Source organism: Mercenaria mercenaria, chromosome 15 (genome assembly GCF_021730395.1).
Source record: "Mercenaria mercenaria strain notata chromosome 15, MADL_Memer_1, whole genome shotgun sequence".
In the NCBI taxonomy this organism is placed as follows: Eukaryota; Metazoa; Mollusca; class Bivalvia; order Venerida; family Veneridae; genus Mercenaria; species Mercenaria mercenaria.
In genome coordinates, this window is record NC_069375.1 from 59,868,153 (window position 1) to 59,882,009 (window position 13,857).

General features: G+C 34.3%; 1 protein-coding gene across 2 annotated transcripts; it reads right to left on the bottom strand.

The window, feature by feature from the left end:
- Positions 1 to 3,567: 3,567 nt before the first annotated feature.
- LOC123524498 (O-methyltransferase MdmC-like) lies at positions 3,568 to 13,433 on the bottom strand. Of its 2 annotated transcripts, none has more exons than XM_053525356.1 (7): positions 13,299 to 13,433; positions 7,109 to 7,234; positions 6,198 to 6,354; positions 5,221 to 5,430; positions 4,456 to 4,556; positions 4,018 to 4,176; positions 3,568 to 3,788 (listed from the first exon to the last, which is right to left on the bottom strand). In XM_053525356.1, the coding sequence occupies exons 2-7, from the start codon at positions 7,229 to 7,231 to the stop codon at positions 3,726 to 3,728; spliced, it is 813 nt and encodes a 270-aa protein (XP_053381331.1). In that variant the 5' UTR covers positions 7,232 to 7,234; positions 13,299 to 13,433; the 3' UTR covers positions 3,568 to 3,725. The 2 variants fall into 2 exon arrangements, with proteins under 2 accessions (XP_053381331.1, XP_053381330.1); XM_053525355.1 differs by lacking the exon at positions 13,299 to 13,433 and adding an exon at positions 8,382 to 8,441.
- Positions 13,434 to 13,857: the final 424 nt, after the last annotated feature.

Genomic DNA, 13,857 nt, shown 5'->3' on the forward strand with positions numbered 1-13,857 from the left:
TTACAAGAATCAACCAAGTTTAGATTGAACTTCACACTTTATGCCGTCTTTTTTTCTATGACGTCACTGTAATTGGTTTCTGACAGATAATTAGGGTTGAATAGAAATTAACAAAATGGTAGGGACAGTGAGAAAATAACTTTACCACACTAATTGAGTTTTATGTCAAAGTTAAATCGTTTATTGTTAACTTCAGATCTAAGCGTTTATCAGATGGGACGGCTGTTATTCATTTTTAAGGTCTTGTCGATCCGAGTTTCGGCAACAAAGACAATCAAAGGTAAAGAAAAGACGTTATATGTTAGCCGTTCAAATGAAACATTATGTGTTTGTCTAAAAATGGCAAAGATCGCAAGTAATATCAGATCTAGCTAAGAGATAAAGTATAATGTAGTGAAGGTCCGTTCTTATTTGAACATCAGTTAGTGGAGGGGCTAGATAATTACAAAGACATGCATTTTAAGCATTTCTTGAAGGCATTTTACAGGTTCATCAGTAGGACAGGCTGGTTATTAGAATATATACTTCACGCATATCGCAGTTGAAACTTATTCTGTAAAACCAAAGGCATTGAAAGAGTATTCGTACATGTAGGTCACCACGGGTTCTTCGCCTTAGTGACATAGGACAGAGTAAAGAGAAAGGCGAATATAAACATATATAACGCAGAATAGTGCGGAGAAACTTAAAAAGATAAATGAGGAGAGATGTTAAGGAAACGTACCCAAACAGCTATACCAAGTTCAGGTATGTTATAATTAATAAACGAAACTTTTGTTTTTCTTAATAATCATACGCCAAAGTAGGATATCGTATCAAATTGCATCGAAATGCTGACATTGATGGACAATGACATGATGGTATTCATGGCCAAGTTGATACGAGCCAAATATAGGACATTATGTGCGTAAATCAGTGTATCAAAAGGACATATATGATGTAATACGTCTTGTGAACAAATGTATTTGTATATTTTTAAATGCTCACAGGTTTGGAGAATTTAAACGAATCTGTCAATCCCACAATATAACAGACCTATACCGGCAAGGAATCAACCGTGCGCATTCATCTCCACTTACCAAATAAGATTAGTTCCGAGACAGCTTTATTTGCGCACCCGAATGGTATTATTTACGCTATCGAATTATACTTCACCTACGCAATAGTTCATTGTTTGCATATATACTCAGTCTTTGCTATCTTGTCTAACGAATCAGCAGTGGCCTTTCCGTCTTAAAACTAATTTGGACCAGGGAACTATATGTGTCACTCTAAAGTTAACTGAATCTCGTGAATGCAACGAACGTTAGACCGATTGTGTGAATGAAGGAATATACAGTTAGTATCTTCCATACCTAAAATGCGCGAGAAGCAAGTTTACATTATAAATTATTATAAGTATACAGAAGTTATAGGATTTTATGTCCACTTCAGTACTCCAGACCAATAATGGCAAAGCTCACAGTAGCACGAACGAGCATACGTGATATCTAAACGTAAAAAAGACAATGTTAGTTTTATCTAATTTTTTAAAGATGTTTCCGTTTCAATGGATACAGAATGGATAACATTTGTTTGTACTACAAGTGTATAGATTGTAGTGTTTGTGATGTTCTTCAAATTGTTTCTTTATCATCGATATGGAAAAATGTAAACGAATCGTGCTGATTATTATGTCAGAATTTCGGATCGAATTTAATTCTCTGACAGGTATTACATGTTTTCTAAGGATTATAACACGTAAAAGGGAGCGTGTATATTTCACAAAGGCATTCTAGGGACTTTTTCATTCTTGTTTTTATTCAATCAGCATATTCATTGCTTAGCGTGCTTTTACAATGACAATCTACAATTACGGTATATAAAACGAGATACAATGATAAACCGCTGTTGCAATAATCTTTAACCATTTTCACTGATTTAAAGTATACTTTAAAACAGAGAATTAATTCAGTTTTACCATCAAGCTACATGTTTAATCATTTTATCTTAGTAGTTTAAATATAATTTCAATTCAAGCTGTTGTGATCGTATTTCAAAAAATTGCGTGAAATGAATGATTTAATTTATCTGTTCCTTTTCCTTTCGTTGAAGGGGATTGTATTTTCTATCACAACAGCATCCTTCAAGTGGTGTGTGGTATCTGTAAAATGTATTTTACTTGATTCCACTGTTGTCATATTTTCCGTTCCTTTGGGATCATGGATTCCATTTAATGCAGGGGCAATGTAATTCCACGTACATATTTTATAAACGGTCCAAACAAAGTCTTAAAGTGTAGTCTGGTCTCTATATACAGCATCCACGTCCTTGGAAAAGATGCAGTTATATCATCTGGTCCTTCAATTTTATGGAGTCCATTAAATGTTTATGGGTTATAAAATTCTGCTTAAGCCAGTGCTAGTGGACATGAGAGGTGTTACAGGTGTCATTGCCTCTCATGAACAGACTCAAACCGAGTCTGCTATAATTTTGCTTGATCGTTTTCAATGTTTCGAAATTTTTCCAACATATTTTATTAACTGTCATAACTGCTGTATTAAAGTGCAATGTGACTGCCTATGCGAAAACGATAAGAACCCTTTTAGAAATGTTCTAACATTCTTCTTGAATACTGTACAAGAGCTGTACTAGAACCAGTCTTGATGTATGCGAGAACAATTCAATTACATTTTGAGAAATTTCAAAGAATGTCTTCAACAATCTTACAGTTTCTATTCAAGAACCTTTCAAGAGCTAAATGTTAGGGACAAGTCTAGGACAATTGTTCCTTAAACAAAGTGCTTGTCAATGAACTGTTCTGTTTTGGAATATGAAGTACATTCAAGTTTGGTATATCATAATTCCGCTTAAGCCGATGCGACAAAGTGTAGAGTGGTTGCATTACATTTCATGAACAGAATCAATCAAATGCAATACTATATTAAGCTATACGTTTTTAATCTATTGTGCAAGAAATGCAACGTACTTTCGGCTTTGTAACAGGCACTTTTAAATATTAAAAGCAATAGATGAGATTGTAACTGTAACAGAAGTTATAAAAAGAATCTATTAACAATGATACGAACTTTCTATGAGCCGCATTTATCTATGGATACACATCTCGCTAAAATCTTACTATGTATATTTATTGTACGAATTTAGGAATCTGTGAAATGGATTAGAATAATAATTTCACCATAATGCTAGCCTTGTTTTTCGTTGAAAAGAAAATTGTATATCAGAAGCCAAGTTATCTAAATTATGTCAAAATTATGTTGGCAAAACAATTTAACTTTTACCCGTATCCTGCAGATACACCATACAGCGCTATATTGTCAAGAAAAGGCAATGGCAATGCTATAAATTTTTGTAGTTGCAAAATTTCCAGTGTTGAATGGAATGCAAAGTAAAACCAAAATGAAAGGGTATTTCGGCGTAATTGACACAAACAGGTCTATTTGTAGTACATTTTGGGGATATATCACTCTCAGCCTTCAATAACGGATATCAAGAGTTTGTGACACTTCTTTCATAGTGATGAAACGAATCCACAGATTCTACTAACTATAAAGAAAAAACTATCTATAACTTTGTTAAATTATAATTTATTTTCTTTTTGCAGAGCAATATATCAATAAATGCTTATCAAAACACAAAATATAAATTATTGCCAGTCCCATCAATTTGTTCAACTGTTCTTACAGTTAACCACGCTACGTTTACAGCTAATACCTTGTCTGTTTCTATATGTAGACATCTTCTTTACGTCTCACAATCAATGCGCCGTCTCTGATAGGTACAAGAACCTGTAGTAAAATATGGAAAATATTGCGTTTATTTAAGACTGAAAATAGTACATTATGAATCTACACGCAAAATATCCATTGTTAGTTAAAGAAAACATGCACGTTGATCAGCCACTCGAAAACTATTTCTTGTACATGTATTTGATATTGAGTCGCACATTGTAAATTTCTATATCAAATCTTTATTACAAAAGTATAGCTTTAATCATTTTACCTAGATCTCACTTACCTGAAACATATCATCTCTTGACTTCACATATTCATTACATTTTCTGATTGCAAGTGCATTTTCATTGGTTGATTTCGTATTATAGGCGCCGCCATACATCAGTGCATTGTCTAAAATCACTGTTCCTCCTTTGGCGAGAAGATCTTTCTCAATCACTGTCTGTTCTCATTGTAAAAGTATAAATCAATTTTTTTTTCTATCTGTTTTAGTTAATAAACTTATGTATGAAATGTTAAGAAAATACGTTGAAATAATGACGAATACTGAATACCATTATGAAAATGTTATTCTTTAAAAACATGCTTCGAACGTCAATGTATATCAAAAACACATTATTGGCTTCAAATCAGTGAAAGAACATACTGAACCACTTTGATGTATAAACATGTTTAAAGTATTTTAAATGTGTGAATAAGTTATAAATCATACTTGAATTACCTTGAAATAGTTTACGTAACCATCCTTATTAGCGTCAATAAAGACGATATCATACTGAGCCTTCTCCTCTGCTAGCTTTAGCAAGGTCTCCTTTGCGTCACCTAAAATAAGAAAATATTCCAGCGCCATCAAATATTGTTTTAAAGTTATGAAATGGTCGTGAAACAATAAATGTTTAACATTTCCTACAAGCATTTTTACTGCTGCAGTGTACCATGGAAAGGATGTATGTTTATGGTGTTTACACCAAACTCGATATAAGCAATCCATTGTTGAAGTTTATTAAGTTTTTACATCACATTTTTCTCGGCATTTAACATATTGAAGACATTTTGTTGTACCGGTTGAATGAAGACTAAAAGATTAATCACAGGTTTACCGAAAATAAAACTCATACGGGATATTTCTGTCTTTTAAGCACAAATGACTCGCTTATTACTTACGAAATAGGGTGGTAGTTTACGTTGTTGGTATAGAATATGAAAGATAATAATAGTCTTTGAAAATGGCACTGTCTATGACATGATATCACCATTGGCCTACTTTTCAATTCCGTCAAGCGTATAAGTTCAACGCCTTTCCAAGAGACGAAGTAATATACGAACTTATGAAACGTTACATGACACGATTAACTCTTATAAATATCAAAGTAAGTTTTAGGTAGAAATCTGTTTAATCATGGTCTGGAAATGTAAATATCCTTTTGAATATAACTAGTCTGAAGAGTGTTTGTCAAAAATATTTCTTTTATTTAATGAAATTTACCTATTCGAATAGAAATTTTCTTTCCGCACGGGGAATTGGCAAAAAATCCTTTAGCCACCTCCTCTAGGAATGGATCAAATTCCAGTGCAGTCACAGTACCGTCTTCGGGAAGGACCTCCGCACATGCCAGAGCGGAATACCCAGTAAACATACCGATTTCCAAAACTCGTTTTGCTTTTGACATACTAACTATGCTTTGCAAGAATTTGCCTGCGAAAAGAAATATCTTATAATATTGCATTCAGTAACGTGTGTCAGTCTTGCGTATCTTTTATATAAGCAACACTGATCACCAAGCAAATGTAGTTTTAGCCGGCCTGATTTTTGAAAGAAGCCTAAGAGGCATTGACAGATGTGTCTTGACCGTCTGCATCGGTGTCAGCCAAAGAATCGATTAAGATTTTTGTTTTGTTTAAATTCACATATTCTCCAAAACTATGTTAACTATAGCTTGAAACTAACATTGTTATTAGGTGTGTTGATAGAACAAGAGCTATAGCATATGATTTGTAGCAGAAGTATGGCATTTTTTTTTTTAATTTGAATTGGAAAAATAGTTGAATGTCTTGGTATTGTTTTGTTGGGGTCCACTTTCCTTAACTATTACCTTTGAAACGTTCCGCTCTTTGTCATCGTCATTGGATGAGTATGTTGGACAAGAGCTATATCTCTTGCATGTTGGTATTTCTTGGTTATGCTATGAGTCTATTTTTCTTAAAACAGCTTTGAGTTTTCATTTATTCTACATCATCATAAGATAAAAAGTATGATTACACCCGAACATTTTTCTATTTTCTATAACGCACAGGCGAACGTTCGCATCCTCGGTCAGTTGTCTTGTTTTAGTTAGTAAAACCATAAAATATTATTATTCTTTTGAATTTAACGAGGTCTGGTTTAAATTAAAATGATTATATAACTTTGTATTTTTATCTGTCAGTGGTTCTCAACTAACTCCCGTCAATGTTAATACTAACCTTCAAAGTGCCCAGACATCATCCTCGGAGATAGTTTCCATTTTGTCTTACCGTCTTGATACGCTTGATCGAAAGGGTACTCTAGAGTCTCTCTCTGTAGTGTTGCTAAAGCTTCGCTTGGTTCTGAACTTACACTTGCACAGTAAGTATCCCGCGCCTGAAACATTTTTATTAATTAAAACGTGATACGCAAGATAGAAATATCCATATGTAGCATTTTGGTATCTATGCAGGAAAATATTTCCTTACTATTCATTATCATTTTTTTCTCCACGTCTGTGTTAGTACCGGTCTCTCTAGTCGTTCCAAAGCTTCTATTTAGACTCTATGATATATTGTTTAAAAGGTGATTTAAATTGAATTTTCATCCCACTGATTTCTTTCCCCACCTAAAACATAAAACTATAATGACCTTATCTATTCTTTGTGGCTAAGAGGCTTATACCGATATTTTTTACCTTTGCTGGTTCAAGTGTTAACTGCAAAAATTATGGAATTAAATCGAGCGATACAAGATAGTTAACAGGAACTAAATTGTACATAACTTTAACTATTTAGGAAACAGTTTTTTTGTACAATTCAAATGAAAATAAATTTTGTCAGTCATGGTTGATATTATTCTGCCATTTCGGTTTTAAAGTAACATTGATCAATGTCGTGTCCCTCGGACATTGGATCATATCAATGGTCTCATGTGCCATCAATGACAATGAATATTTTGTAACAGTTTTAATTTATAACAAGGTATCATTTGAACTCTAAACAAACGAAGCCTCAATACTCACAATACTGACTAGATATATTGTCACTTAAATATTACTAGTTCTTGTTTTCAATGATACCTCCTATCATTTGTAGTAAAAAGCTTTTTATATGTTAATGAGATGCAAATGATTAAAACTCAAGCCTACCTCCGCTAGACTTATAGCATCACTCAGTCTCTTCTGTACGTCAGCATCAACTCCCTTTTCGGCGCACAGTTCTTTTATTTTGTACAGCTCACCAATGGCAGGATCGAATATCGTCTTCGCCATTTTCTTAACAGAACAAAAACAATTTACAATATATTATGCACCTGTGATCTTATGAATTTAATCATCTATTCACAAATATCCACGTTGTTTAGTATCACAATTATTTTTACTAAATGCAATGTATGTTGGTTATTGTTTAAACCTCAGGGTCTTGACAAAGGTCCCCTATCAAGATAAAAAAAAAACTACATGTACATCACTATGTCATTTATCAAATTCATCAAATAAAATGATGAACACATTTGACTGATACGACTGTATTGAAAGGCTACATAAGATAACACTCCTAGCAAGCTCCTTAGACATAAAAGTGGTATGGCCGGAAGTTGCCACGAGAGCTTTAACGTAAATATTAAATCACCGATGGATACATTTATTTTTTTTCGTGTTACTGTTAATGAATGAATACTCTGTCTGCTACCGCTTTATGTAACATTCTTAAATGAGGACAGTCATTAATTCCATATACATCAATATAATTATTTATATCTCATTTTATGCCATAGGAACATTTAACATCCATCGATGAGAACTGGCAAATACATTTTTGTCAAAATCTGTACATAAACTAATTACAAATACACATAAGAGATGTACTTGTACAAGCGTTACCAGATGTAATGGGTTAACGACAAAAAATATGGATCTTATGACAGAGTATTGTATACAGTTTTAGCTCGCCCAGGATCCCCCTATGTCCGTCTGCTTGTTGGCACTACAGGATACAATTTTGGCCCATTCTTAAGGAGATCTAATCAGAATTTTTTTTTCAAGAAAATCTCAGTAGAAATCGATACCAGATCATTTGGCATCAAACGTGATGCAACAAGGGTAAAGTAAATTGTAAAAATAGTTAAATGTTCTAAGTGAAAAATGTGAGAATGTATGTTTATGAAGTCAAGAACATGAAGTTTATAGCTTTGTCATCTGCATAAGAAAACCCGGCCTCTGCGTCAGTTCATAAAAACATTGAATAACGCAAGACTACGCATATTTTTCTTAATGAGATCTAAGTTCTAAACTATGCCATATAGAATCAAGAAATATTTTGCTGCAAAAATATATATATAATAAAAGACTTTTGAACTCATGAGAGGAAACGTTTTCTACAAGATTTACATTAATCTGATCAGATTATTTTGCTTTATACCATGTAGATCAAGTTTGAAACTCCGTCACCTGGGATCTTAAGCATCACTGAGGCTTAAAGATAAAAGACATCAACTTTTCACTTTGCTCTTCATGAAACTGTCTCAAAAGACTGTCGTTTTCAAATCTAGGTGAATTTCGAAAACATGTCGTGTAGGGTCATAAATGATTTCATAAATCATATTATAACGCTTTTTTAGTTTATACTTAATTTATTTTAGGTCGATTTAGAAGTATGTTCTACAACATATATGCATCACCCTCGACACCTCATTCTTGATGGAATCCTTTGCTACGAGCGTATTTGAGAAGAGAAGCTAGTTTCCTTTTTAATGTTGGGCACCAAACAAGGCAGCTACATGTACTATTATTCAAGTCTTTGGTATGACACTCGAAGCGGACGCTGCTCTAGCACTAGGCTATGGAAGGGCTAACTCTGTTTTAACACCGCGGGCTTCGTTTTCGTTTTTTACTTATATGAAATCCAGACAGAGTGTGCCTTGATATAAAAATTTGAAGTTGGATCAGCACAATTCTATTTAATTTACATGAGACCTGGGCCTTATGTAAGTCTTAACAAAACCTCAGACAATTTTTCAGTAATTGGTCATACCTAGTCAAAACTTAAGTCATTTGGTCTAATCGTAAACATTTCGTAATTACTCTAAATGCCACATTTTCTACAGGAAACTTAAAATATGTTTATGTAAGTTTTTAGCTCAAACAGGATAATAGATCATCTGAAATAAGATTTGAAGTCAAAGTTAATCAAAGCCCAGAAAACTGATAGGGCTGAGCAATAGTTTTGCTATGGTCATGCAAGTGAAACGATATCTTGAACGTCATATTCGCTGATTCTATGTAAACTGATTTGAACACTTCCGAATTTATATGTCTATTTTTATCTTTCAATATCAACTATTTCTAATAGGTTTTATCTAAAAACAAATATATTGTTGATTAAAGGCTTAACGTCGTTCCTGAAATACAGCTCTCTGGACGGCTGAAAATGTCTTGTGAAGGTACATGTAAAGAAAAACGTTTCAAGGGTTTACCAACATCGTTTAATAACGAGGATATGTGACGATATTTTAGCACACAAACATTGTATTATTGCACTGTTTAATAAACATGACCGATCTTAAGGTGTCCGATCTACAAGTAGGTAAAATTTCGATGCCTGGTGATCCAAAGTTTTTTTTTTTTTGTATCATTTGGAGTTGTGTCCGCTGAGCAAAAATTAATAAACAGGATCGCCTTAGATAAAACGTGTAAATTACTAGAATCATGTTTCCTGTTCAGAAATAATAATGCTTACACTGTAAAAACTGGATTTATGTTGAAATATTATTGAAAAGTATGAGGTAAATAAAAAATATACCACACCAGGTAATTTATATTTTTACACTTTCAAATGATATCAAAATTATGTGAGCTAACCAGGCATCTGATATATTTCAATAAGCATTGTTATACAGAAGTTACAACTTATTTGTAGATCGGATATCTCAAACGCATCGTTTTATTTATAATTATAATAATACAACCTTTGCTAGATATGCCTCCTGGGTTAAGTATGATAGGTTGTATCGTGAAGGCGATAGAGCTACTTTCAAGCACTCTTTTTATAAGGTTTTTTGCGCTATTTTGCAACCGCGGTGTTTACATGTCTCTTCTATGATTTAACTTAGTGACCAAGGTTATGTCCCTCAATGATCTGGTTTCTAAGTCATATTAAATTGTATAAAAACTCTGTTCAGGTGTCATGTAGATGTGACTTTGAGTAATAATAAGTGCTTTTTCTGGATTTTCACCTAATACATGACTATTTTGAGTAATAACAAGTGTTTTTTTCTGGATTTTCACCTAATACATGAACTACTAGGATCCAGATTTTGTAGAGACAATAATACCTGCTTACATTTAGATCTAGTAAAATGCATCAAGAATATATTATAGGTTATTAGCTTTGTATCGGGAAATATGCACGAGTTCTTCAGCGGAAATATTGCGCGACTTTAGGAACGCAATATTCTTCCGCTGAAGAACGAGTGCATATTTCCCCATGCAAAGATAATAACCTTTTTATTACATACGGATTTACACGTATAAATATAATGTTAGTAAATATCATGATTTTTTTCAAAAGCTTGAATAGGATTAACAATACTGAACTAAACAAGGCAGTCTGAAAGACAGCTAAATCCCCCGCCACTGCTATGGATAGTGAAAGGGTAAAACCTCTGATTTTAGCTGTGACCTTGACCTTGAACTGACATGGCTGACTCATGAATTCTGCACAACGTTTTGATGAGGTGATCATTTGACCAAAGTTTCATGAAAATCCTTCAAGGGGTTTAGGAGATACAGAGCTGAAACCTTTGACCTTCAGTTGTGACCTTGACCTTGAGTTGACATGGCTGACTCATGAGTTCTTGATGAGGTGATCATTTGACCCAAGTTTGATGAAAATCCTTCAAGGGGTTAAGGAGATACAGAGTGGACACCAAATGGAAGGCTCAAACCTTCGACCCTTAGTTGTGACCTTGACCTTGAGCTGGCATGGTTGACTCATAATTTCTGCACATCGTTCTGATGAGGTAATCATTTGACCCAAGTTTTATAAAATTCCTTCAAGGGGTTTAGGAGATTTAGAGCGGACACGAAATGGAAGGCTCAAACCTTTGACCTTCAGCTGTGACCTTGACCTTGAGCTGACATGGCTGACTCATAAGTTCTGCACATTGCCTTGATGGGGTGATCATTTGACCCAAGTTTGATGAAAATCCTTCGAGGGGTTTAGGAGATATAGAGCGGACACAAAATGGAAGGTTCAAACCTTTGACCCTAAATTGTGTCCTTGACCTTGAGCCGGCATGACTGACTCATGGGTTCTGCACATCGTCTTGATGAGGTGATCATTTGACCCAACTTTTATAAAATTCCTTCAAGGGGTTTAAGAGATATAGAGCGGACACAAAATGGAAGGCTCAAACCTTTGACCTTGAGTTGTGACCTTGACCTTGAGCCGGCATGGCTGACTCATAGGTTCTGCACATCGTCTTGATGAGGTGATCATTTGACCCAAGTTTTATAAAATTCCTTCAAGGGGTTTAGGAGATATAGAGCGGACACAAAATGGCAGGCTCAAACCTTTGACCTTGAGTTGTGACCTTGACCTTGAACCGACAAGGCTGACTCATGGGTTCTGCACATCGTCTTGATGAGGTGATCATTTGACCCAAGTTTCATGAAAATCCTTCAAGGGGTTTAGGAGATATGGACCGGACACGATTTTGTTACGGACGGAAGGACGGAAAGACGGAAGGGCGGAAGGACGGACGGAAGGACGGAAGGACGGACGGAAGGACGGACGCAGACCATTCCTATAATCCCTCCGCCACGGCGGGGGATTAATAAAAATATAGTGCAACAACACACACTGAATTACGTCACGCGCCCAATACGAAATTCAGGCGTCAGTGTATGGAAAAAATATTGACGTTTCCGGTATCAGGGTAACTTAACGGGGAATAGAAAAGAGTATGTAATAAGATATGAATATTTCCGTAGGAACTGAATTTGTGACATTTTTTAAACCAATTTAGTATCTTGTTTCGTTTGTTTTGGGTTTTACGCCGTTTTTCAACAATATTTCAACTATCTGGCGTCGAGCAGTTAACCAAACCAGTGTTCCTGGATGTTCTACCAGTTCAAACTAAATGTCTTTTATCAAATCGTCGCGGAGAAATTACGCTCCGGCCAGAGACCAAACTCACAACCCTGAAATCCGTAGATTTGCGCTTCCCATATTTAGCTAAGCGGGTGCGCTTGATTTAGTCCGAAAATTTATTTCGGCAAACATTTAGACAGTGTCTACTTTCAATGTTGCGACAATATGATCTCTTCAATGCAAACAGGACAATAAATGACGACTGTAGACGGCCACAATGGATACAAGGCGGTCACAATGCCACAGCTATTTACAAGGACAATGAAAGAACGGACTCAACAATGCGAAAACCATAATAAATCCGTTCAAGTATAATTGTTTAAGAACAACTTCCTCTTTTTCGTCACAATCCATTGTCCGTTTTCATACCGGTTTATCGTGTGTACATATATTTCTATTAGTCATCATTCGTGACATTTGTATAAATAGAAAATAGGGATGATACCTTATGTTTACATTCTGTTTCCACTACAGTCGATTGATCGGTATGTTTACATAAATGATTTTATTTTCAAACAGGCAAAATTTATAGGTATGGCACAGTAATAAGGAGCTTTGAAATGTAAACAAATAGAACAATAGCGTAAATTTAAGTTAATACATAACGTTAATACTACTAATAGTAATTCTTCGTTGGCCGAGCGGTATTGGTATCCGTCTTCGTCGGGAGTTTGATTCCCGGACCCGTAAGAAAGTATTCTGAAAACTGTATTCTATTCCTTTGTTTTCAGTACGATTCAACGAAAACAACACAAGTTTGTTCATCCAGTACTAACTTATTCACTAATTTATATATGTCACTGTTAACATGGAATCGTGTTTAAGTACGCTTCATCTTTAATATGATCTACTGTTTCTGAGACTTTCGTGAATATATTAGAAAACAAAGAAAAACAAAATTTCACAAAGAATTTAAATTAAATGCAAAATAAAAAAAAATGACGGATGCATGTTTCGAACCATCAAAGCTGTCATTACAAAATGTTTACATGTCTATCCACTCAACCTACTGCACTATCAAGCCAACAATACTGTACGGTACTTATACATGTTTTTACTGATAAAACTTTATTGTTATTGAATGCTATGAAGAAAAAAAACTATTATCCTTGTGTACGTATTAGCTAAATTTAACTATTGTTTATCACACACAGTATACAAAAGTTAAACAGAATTTAAACATACCAGTTTAAGGTAATCCAATAATGTGTTCGTCCTGTATAAGTGTATCGGGTGAACTCGTCAATTTTAAGACTGCGTGTAAAGTGTTACCATAAATACCAATTTTTGTCACGATATAACCACGTTTATACATTTAACTACTTAGGCGTAAAAAAAATGTTTGTTCAACATTTTGACAAACAGTTGCAAAACTGCACTTTTATGCTTTAAACATGGTCAGTGTTGTTAAAAATCAACTTACTGATACTCTAAAGGCATAACCCTCTTATTTGCATTCATTGTTTTGACACACAAATAATTTCCCAATAGCCTCACTTGAAAAATTGAAAGGTATCCAAAAAAAATAATTATACCTACCTTACCAATCCTTTTTTAGCATGTTACCGGGAACAAAGAATTTTAGGCCTAAAGCTTTTACGTTGTGGATTTTGCATTCAAGTGTCTATTTTGTATAATACTGAGCAAAACTTTCAACTAGAAACTTCATGAATGTAGATATTATTTCTTTTATTTTAAAAAAGATATAATGAATTTTAAACATCGTTTTATCGACCTGAATGCC

Coding starts and splice junctions, on each gene's coding strand:
- LOC123524498 (XM_053525355.1), bottom strand. CDS start 8,426: ATGCTTAAGATCCCAGGTGACGGAGTTTCAAACTTGATCTACATG. Junction 5,431..6,197: donor GATGTCTGGGCACTTTGAAG/GTTAGTATTAAC, acceptor TTCTTTTCGCAG/GCAAATTCTTGCAAAGCATA. Junction 4,177..4,455: donor GTTACGTAAACTATTTCAAG/GTAATTCAAGTA, acceptor CAATGAGAACAG/ACAGTGATTGAGAAAGATCT.